Source organism: Microtus ochrogaster, unplaced genomic scaffold (genome assembly GCF_000317375.1).
Source record: "Microtus ochrogaster isolate Prairie Vole_2 unplaced genomic scaffold, MicOch1.0 UNK8, whole genome shotgun sequence".
In the NCBI taxonomy this organism is placed as follows: Eukaryota; Metazoa; Chordata; class Mammalia; order Rodentia; family Cricetidae; genus Microtus; species Microtus ochrogaster.
Genome location: NW_004949106.1, coordinates 8,083,389 through 8,092,986, shown reverse-complemented (window position 1 = coordinate 8,092,986; position 9,598 = coordinate 8,083,389). Strand labels below are relative to the sequence as shown.

At 45.0% G+C, this 9,598-nt stretch overlaps 1 protein-coding gene across 1 annotated transcript in view; it reads left to right on the top strand.

Annotated features, from left to right (window-relative positions):
* Window positions 1-9,598, top strand: part of Gls (glutaminase) — an 85,767-nt gene that overhangs the window by 9,656 nt on the left and 66,513 nt on the right. The window contains exons 3-4 of the mRNA XM_026788841.1: window positions 10-106; window positions 9,194-9,579. Of these exons, the coding sequence (XP_026644642.1) occupies window positions 10-106; window positions 9,194-9,579 (483 nt within the window). The remainder of the gene's footprint in view (window positions 1-9; window positions 107-9,193; window positions 9,580-9,598) is intronic.

The following is a 9,598-nucleotide window of genomic DNA, read 5'->3' as shown; positions in this document are numbered from 1 at the left end:
GTCCTGCAGACTGTCGGAGGAGTCTGACCACCAGGGGTCTTCAGAGCCAACGGCTGTTGCTACCAACAGTGCAAACTTGTGCTTTCAATGTTGTCAGTCCCCTGCCGTGAGTCTGAGTGTCAGTCAACCGTACGGTGTGTGAATTATGGTCAGATATCATTGCCTTTATATTCTAGAAGCATTCACCCCTGGAAGGGAAACCGCCGTGACTGACATTTTCCCAGCTACAGAGCTATTGCCCCATATCCTGACATGTGACACCCCTATCCCCGAGGCTCATGATAGCACCGGGCCCTTCGGCTAAGCATATCATTGCCCTTTCTCTTACTGGGCCCCAATATTTCTTTGATTATTAACTTAGCAGTATACAGCCCTTATTGCTCTTGCAAAACTGCCATATGCTAAGCCGTTTATAGCTCTCGTCTAGTCACTGGTAGGCGCTACATTTAAACATACTTTAACCATATTTGGTATTCTGAATACGTCATCTGCAAATCCCATGATCTGTGTGTGGGGGGGGGAGATAGACACGAGAATTCATTCGCTGTGTGTCTACTACTCTTCAGACGGAACCCACAAGTCCATGTAACCAGGGCTCAGAGTCAAGAACTGGGACCCGGGGGGCACCTGGAGGTCATACTGGCCAGCTAATTCCAGATGTGGAGCAGAGGCACTGACAGACCAGGACATTTGTCCAGGTCAGCCAGTTAAATGATGGTTAGTGTCCTAGGTCCCAGATCAGAAAGACCCTGGGCAAAAGACATACTGTCAAATGTTTCAGTGAAGAAATAAAAGTTTATTATATATATGTATATTAATGTATATATGTGTATATATATATATATATATATTGGGTTTTTTCTTTTTTGAGACAGGGCTTCTTTGTGTAACAGCTCTGCCTGTTCTCTTGTAGACCAGGCTGGCCTCAAACCCACAGAGATCCGCCTGCCTCTGCCTCTTGAGTGCTGGGATTAAAGGTGGGTGCCACCACCCCCCGTCTAACAAAAGTTTATTCTTTAGACTTGAAATTAACGTTATTTATTGACTTTCTCACTGTAAAAAAGACTTGATTTTTTTTTTTCTCAACCTGTGGGCCGATCCTACCAAATACATTCATTAACGGCATGCCAATGGCCCACTTTGCAGAGATGAAAAAAACTGCAATTATGAGGAAACTATTTCTGGGATCTTCATCCTCACGTCCACGGTCTCTCTCTCTCTCTCTCTTTTTTTCCTCTCTGTGGCATCTTAGGCTAAGGGGCCCATTCATGAGCCTTTGGCCTCCTGCCCGTCATGTCTAGACCTTTCTGTTCCTCATTCCCTCCTTGCCTGCCTGTATAAACCAGCGTCCCTTCTCAGAGGATACCTGCAAAGCTTGTGTGATCGTTCACACAATGTTCCTACTTGTGCCCTTCATGGGTCTTCATATTTCAATCACTCTCTTGAATTAAGACACTATTTCTGGGGGCGAGGGGAGGGGGGAAATGGGAGGCTGGGAGGAGGCGGAAATTCTTTTCAATAAAAAAAAATTTAAAAAAAGACACTATTTCTAGAAAGTTCTGTTAAAAAAAAGCACTCAGTGTGAGCTAAAAGGCAAAACCAAACGGAATGCAGGATTCAAGTCAAAGCCTGTCTAACGCCAAAGTGCAAGCTTTTCCTTAGCATCACGCCTCTTGAGGCGGAATGCGCCCGCCAGTTTCAGCAAGTTTGGCCAATACCTTCCGACAATACAGATGCCTCTGGAGGCTCATGTCCTCCCTTGAGAACACAGCACACAGCGAGGTGGCCTCTGGCAGAATACGTAAGAGGATGGATTATGGAGGCATCTTTTTATTGGCTCAAATTACACTTGTCGAGTTTGGAATAAGTTGTGGAAATAACAGAGGACAAGAAAGAGATGCAGTAACCGAAGCATAAAATGCGCTTACTTAAATTCATGGATTCAAGTATTTTGGGCATACGCTTTTTTAAACGGCCATTTACGGGATGACCTTTTAACGGGCTGCCAGAAGACTGGCTTCTCCCATCTGAAGGGCTTTCTCCTACCTTTCTCTCATAGCCGATGGTTCAGTTAGAGCAGAATTTATTTTGCTGCGGTAACAACCTCAAAATTACAGAGGCTCAAAATGACAAACTTACTTTCCAAAGCACCAAGGCCGACAGAGCAGCCTCTAGTTTCGGACATTGGCAGGAACAGAGTCAGAGAGGAGAGGGAGGAAAATTGTACAGTGGGCTTTTTTTGTTTGCTTATTGTTTTACTTTTTATGCAGAATTATGTAAGGCCATTTTTTTTGTTTGTTTGTTTTTTGTTTTTGTTTTTTCGAGACAGGGTTTCTCTGTGGTTTTGGAGCCTGTCCTGGAACTAGCTCTGTAGACCAGGCTGGTCTCGAACTCCCAGAGATCCGCCTGCCTCTGCCTCCCGAGTGCTGGGATTAAAGGCGTGCGCGTAAGGCCATTTTTGTGCAAGTGTATACTATGCTTTGAGCATGACCCCTTCTGTCTTACTCGCCTTTGTCTTTTTCACGTCTTCCTTCCATCAGGCCCTTTTGTTTCCCTAGAAAGTCTGCTTCTATTTTTACGTCATCTATACATGTGTCCTTGTTTGTATTGACATAAAATTTAGGACTCACAAATGAGCGAAAACAACAATATTTGTTTTTCAGAGTTGGAGAAGTCATTTAATATGACCATTGCCAGCTGTATACACTCCCTGCCAATTACATAACTTCATGGGATTTTTTTTTATTGTTGAAAAAAGAAATCCACTTATGACATGTTTTCAGTACAGAGCTTAGATTAGCCCGATCCTCCTGCCTCAGTTTCGACTATGTTATTTTACATATTTCAAGTGGGTATATATATTCTGAAAGCAAATATAACCTAGAACTAAATAGTTTAAAATTTGAAACATTTTCAAGGTTTAGATTTCACGAACACCCTGCGTTTGCATTGCTCCATCTACTTCATGGCTAGAGTACAGACTGAATCTTCAATGGTTTCTCAGAATACCTTATATAAAATATGCATTGACTACCTCTCCAGCTTGATCCCTTCCACACAATCTCCCTTGTTTACTTTGAAAAGCAGCAAGCAGGGGACAGCATGAGTCTACAGCCTCTACATCTGTTCTTTTTTTTTTTTTTTTTTAGTCAGGGTTTCTCCGTAGCTTTTGGTTCCTGTCCTGGAACTAGCTCTTGTAGACCAGGCTGGCCTCGAACTCACAGAGATCCGCCTGCCTCTGCCTCCCGAGTGCTGGGATTAAAGGCGTGTGCCACCAACACCCGGCTCTCTACATCTGTTCTTGCCCCCACGTTTGTGCTTTGAGTTCTTGCCCGGACTTCCTTCAGTGATAGATTGTGATATGCAAGTATAAGACAGAACCACCATTTTCTCCCCAAATCGCTTTTGGTCAGAATGTTTATCACAGCAATAGAAAGCAAACAAAGACACTCAGAGAGCAGGAAGGTTAAGGTAATTGTCTCAGTATAGCTCAACATTTTGGTGGGGGCAGGGAGAGTGGTGTGGGAGGTCCATCTGTCTGTGTGTTGCTTTTCTTGATTAATGAATAAAGAAACTGCCTTGGCCTGTTGATAGGGCAGAACTTAGCTAGGTGGGGAGATGGAACTGAATGCTGGGAGGAAGAAGGGCGGAGTCAGAGAGATGCCATGGATCGGCTGGAGACAGATGTTGGGAATTTTACCTGGTAAGCCACTGCCACGTGGCGATACACAGATTACTAGAAATGGGTTAAATTAATATAAGAGTTAGCTTATAAGAAGCTAGAGAAGAAGTAATGGGCCAAGTGGTGTTTTAATGAATGTGGTTTCTGTGTGATTATTTTGAGGCAAAGCTAAGAACAAGCAGGCCCTCCTCCTACAGGAGAGAAAGAAAGCATATGTGAAGTTAAAGGGACTCACTCTGTGTTCAAACCTGAGCTTGATTAAGTTTTATAATGTTTACTGTATCTCCTATTTATCTTTGTTTTTAAATGATATAAGGAGTCATATGTGGTCCCTAAGTAACGGAAGAGTCATCAAGTATAAACTGGTTGAAACATAGATATGTAATTTACTGTAGCTAGAACAAGGATGAGAGGCTGGAGCAATAGCTTAGCAGTTAAGAACACTTACTGCTTTTACAGAGGATTGGGGTCCAGTTCTCAGCACCCACACGACAACTCACAACTGTCTATAAGTCAGTTCTAGGGAGTGTAATGCCCTCTTCAGATATCTGTAGACACCAGCACACACATGCTACATGCATGAAAACACTCATGCACCTAACATTAAAATAAGTTGTTAAATATGTGAGCAAGTTCGGGGCTGTAATAAATACTACTTAAGCCAAAGAGAGAGAAAGATACCCTGATGGCCAGTCTTCTCTGCCGACTTGACATACCGGGGCAGAGAGAACCCCAAAGAATTGATGTCTAAAAAAAAAAAAGAATTGACGATTGACATCTACTTGCCTCTGTCGGCTTGACCCGAGGACATGCCTGTGTGGCATTTGTGTAGTTCTTGATGAAGGAGGTCCCCAGGGCAAACCAGGACTCACGGACACAGAGACTTCTAGGATGTGGCTCTGAATCAGTAGAATTTCTTAATGGAAGCCCAAACTTAATCGAACTCATTTAAATAAGAAGGTGACAATTCACGTGTGGGATAGGAAGTCCCACAGGTGAGCCAGTAGCCCCAGAGTGCCGTGGAGCTTCCCACGTCTTTTTCTATCTCTTCCCTTTAATTGGCTTTGGTCATCTGGGTTTGCTATGAGGTGGGATCCCTTCCTGATAGCTGTAGATTCAAAGCGATTCAATGTTCGTGTCTGGTCGGGACCAATAATGGGAAACAAAAACAGTGCTGGGAAACAGACATCAAGAAATGTTACACCGCTCTTACCGTGTGGGCTATTCACGGTAGAGGAGAAATATCCCTTATGAGCCAGATGATTATTATAGACATTCTGAGTGCTGTCTCGCTCCACCCACCCCCCAGAATGAATGAACTCTTGCATTTAAAAGCCACGGCATGTACTTTAGTTTTAAAACGTGCTTATCTATATCACTTGGAAAACCCCAAGGTCTAGCTAACAGTGCCCATGCTAGCTAGGTTTTGCTGGGTAGATTAGTCGTTGCCCTTTTGATGGAGAATTGCAACTCCTCCTTGCTACAGTATCCCTACTCCCTCTTGTGCTACACCTGATCTTCTTTGCTCAGGTTACCTAGTTCCACAGGTGAGGAAATTACTAGCAAAGAAGTTGTTTTGAGCCCTTGGGTTCTTTTGTGTTTGTAAACATAGCTTACGTAGGCATTTCTTTGATGGTTCAAAAGCAATGAGGTCAAGGGCCAGGTCTAGCTGGAGGGTGTGTCTCCACCAACTCTATTACTAATTACCATGGCCCTTATTAACTTACAATTTTTCTAGTCGTAAAATGAAGCAGTTGACATGTGCCACTGGACTATTCCAAAGATAAATTATATCTTCAACCTTTAAAGAAAGACTTTTAACTTCATGCTTTATTGATGAAAGAATTATTTAATAGTTTTCTCTAAAAAGTTTTCAGTTAGAGATTCGCCAGTGTTGTGTCATATAGGCAATAGTTTCATGTGGAGTGTCCTCTTGAAAAATATTTACAATGTAGCTCCCTTGCTTACTAGATGCATGTTGTAGGAAATCCTACCGCCAGTAGCCTTTAAGTTACCCGCCCCCTTGGGCGTGTCCTTGTATACTATTTAAGCCGATGAAAAGCACGCTTTGGGTCTCTTTTCCCAGCTGTGGGATTCTGTTGCTATTCTTTTCCAGCAGAGGATGTTGATCTGTGAGTCTACCCCTAAATAAATAACCTTCTATTGTTCTCAATTCTGAGCTAGTGTGGGATTTCTTTTAAGCGTCCATCTTCAGTTATATTACTCAGCATTGATTGAAAAATTAAATTCAAGAGTCGCTTTAATAACTTATCATTTCTAATATTGCCAGAGAGCCACGATGGCTTTCAACACTGACACAAAAGCTCTTCTTGCACTATTCCAGATAGAGGAAAAGTGGGGTATAATACCCCATATTTGCCTGTGTCTTCAAATTGAAAGGGCTATTTTCAGAGCTTGGTTACAGAAAGGTACCTTTCTTGTCATGGTGCTCGTCAGCCCTTGGGATAGCCACGTAAAGAAGAAATCCTTTCCCTAGACACACAGTCAGACTTGACAAGGGAAGAGAGATGGTAGAACCAGATGATGACACCGTGGGGTCCTGGCATGTTCCATCAAGGCCAAGTCTGAAATCCAAACGAGTGACGTTATAAAGTGTCTGCTTGTGAGAGACACAAGTTGTTGGGGACAGTCCTACAGTCTGCCACAGAGCACATTTTCTTCGTGAGCAGGAACCATCGGACTGATTTTCACACTATTGACAAAAGCCACGGGCAGGTGCTAATGCATACGTAGACTGTCGTATCTATGGGACGAGGGCATTTGATGTAAGTTTTCTATGCATCCACAGAAAAATAAGTCTCTTTGAAATTTAATGACCAGTTGGAGGCTCCCTGGTTTTCAGTGTGGTCTAAGTACAAACAATAACAAGGTAGGAACTCAGCTACCGGAAAGGTTCACCTTAGGGCTCTGAATCAAACTGTCTGATCCGCAGTTCCCAGTTTAGCCGCCAGGGGAGCCTCCGAAAGAGGGTATTTTCAGCTAGGCTGTCCAAACGTGTTGCTCCTAGTTAATGAAATTCCATTATTTTTGTATGCTATTACAATTAAGAAAGGGGTGATTTGGTTTATATGGACAACATATTTGAGAAGGTCAATGGAAAAGCTTAAAATGGCAGATTTTAAAATGTAATTGCTATATGCTGGGATAGTTACACATAACATGTAGACTCACACGCCCCTGCCCCCAGCGATTCTTTGTCAATGCTTAGGTCATTTGTAAGTAGCGGCACCTCAGGAATCGAGTGCAGCTTTAAAAAAAATCAATCTCTGCAGCATTCCCTTCCTATTTTAAGATATCCCGAAAATTGCTTTCTGAAAAGTAAATAAATGATTTCATTCAGGGGTGTTAGTTTTAATTCTTTAAATAGTATTCTCCCTTTCCGAGATGGCTTAAAAATAATTTCCTTTCTGGCTTTTCAATAATGGACCAGAACTGATTGCTTGGCACAACAGTTTGCCCCCCAAGGACAATGAGGGCTAGCAGAGCATCACTGGTGTTGCTCCGAGCACTTACATCTGTTGCTCATCTAATCCCTGCCACAGTCTATAGATGCTACTGGGACCCTCATTTTATAAATGAGAGATTTATAAGAAGTAGATCTAAGACCATGGGGATTCATTCAGTTCAGGGGGATTTTCAGCAAGGCCTAAGTAGGCCTGGAAAAGCAGGAGTAGCAGCAGAAGGTGGTTCGAAGGTTCCCGAGCCTGTGGTTTGAAGGTTCCTGAGCCTTCTATCTTTCTACTGGGATTTCAAACAAATCAACAGAAAGAATGGTAGGCGGGTCGGCCCGGCTTTTGTCTAAGGCATTGGTTCTCAGACCTCCTGATGCTGAGATCCGTTAGTACAGTTCCTCATGTTATGGTGACCCCCCATCATAAAATTAGTGTTGTTGCTACTTCATAACTGTCATGTTGCTACTGTTATGAATAGTAATGTAAATATCTGTGCTTTCCAATGTCCTTAGGTGACCCTTGTAAAAGGGTCGTCCGACCCCCCACCATAGGGGTTGTGATTGAGATCAGCTGGTCTAAGGAGAATTACTTTCCAGCCTGGGATCTGACCCTCAGGTCCTCATGTTTGTGTAGCTAGCCTCTCTGCCCACTTAGTCATGTCGGGGAAACGCATATGAAACATTGACTGGATTGGTGAGTAGTCTGGATTAGTAGGAACAAGGAGGCAGTAAGAACAGAACACTAGCCGTTTCTAAGAAACTAAACACTAAGGTCTGTACGCCATCCATAGAGCAGGGGAAGAAGTTAGATGTTTTTAGGGCTATTATGTGCTACCTTCTTCCCCAAAAAATGTGATTATTTCTCCTAAGTACATCACTTTTTGATTCGCTCTTATTAATATTTTTGACAAGTTCACTGTCTTAGTTTGGGTTTCTATTGCTGTGAAGAGACACCATAACCACAACAACGGTTATAAAGAAAACATCTAATTGGGGTGGCTCGCTTACAGTTTTCGGGTTTCCGTTCAGTATCCTCCTGACAGGGAGCACGGCGTGTACACGGACGAGTGGTGCTGGAGCTGAGTGATTCAGAGGCAGCAGGAAGTCAGCTCACTGTCACACCGAGGGAAACTTGAGCAAAAGATATCTCAAAGTCCACCCCCCACAGTGACACACTTCCTCCAGTAGGGCCACACCTCATAATAGTGCCACTCCCCTTGGGACCGGTTTCTTTCAAGCCACCCATATTCACATTAGACAATAATAAAAGCCACACAAGTAATTAGTCACATTCGACTATCTAGTTCCACATTAAACAGTCATCAGATACTAGATCTGGAGAATTAATAATGGACCTTACCCCCTGCCCATCCTCCTGAAAATATCCTGGTGAATCTACGCACTTAAACCTATCTGTCTTAGTAAATAGTTTTAAAACACTTTTATTCCGGAGAGAAATGTGTGCGCCGGCCCAGGAGCTATTGGATGACCCACAGATCTAAAAGGATAAACGGACAAAGGGGATGCTGGGCTGAACCGGTTTTGAGAAATGATATTCAGATGCTTGTATTTCAGACCAATCTGGCAGCTTTTAAAATAGAAAAAAAAAAGTATCTGCAATTTTGCTTTCAAGCCAACTAGCCCCAATGAAATTATCGCCTTTCGAAACATGTGGAAAATTGCTGTGCGTGAAAAAAAAAAAATTTAGGAGAGGAGAGCCACCCTTCTCTGGCTTTTTCTCTTCTCGTTGCCCCTACGCGCCAACGTTCTAAAATGTCTTAAGTTGCATAGCTGACAAGATTTTGCTCATTTTTTCCAAAACATTTCACTTCTGGGCAGTAGCCAACCATGGAAAGTTTTAAGCACACTTGTGAGAGGGATGGAGCTCGTCAGGGCTGCCTGGGCAGGACCGATGCCCTCAGAAGGACGGACACGTTCCGTCCCCCCCCCCCCCCATCCCTAGCCTGGGGGGGGGGGGGGGAGCAAGCAGTAGGCGTGGACCAGTCGACCCGCCACGGCCCGTCCGGGCCCGGCTCCAGGACTGCGCGGCTCGGCCCCGGGAGCTGGAGGCCGCTCATCCCGCCCGCGAGCGCACCTGCCCGGTGAGCGGCCGGATCCCGCAGCCGCGGTCCACGCCTAGCGTGGCCTCAGGCGGCCCGAGAAGAAGGGGCGGGGGGAGCCTCGCCGGGGAGGCCGGGCTGCTGCGGGGCCCCACACGTCAGTCGCCCTTCTCCCCGCCCTCCCGGACCCCGCGGGACTGCGCACGGGCGCCCACACTCAACTTGACAGCTCCGCTGGCCAATCGGGAGCGGGGTCAGCAGGCTGAGCCAATGGGGGAGCGCGCAGGGGGCGGGCCGGCGGCGTCCTCCCGCCCCCGGCGAGTGAGCGCGGAATGTCTCCGGCCCTCCCCTGAGCGTCCGCCTCAGTGCGGAGCTCGCGGCGGC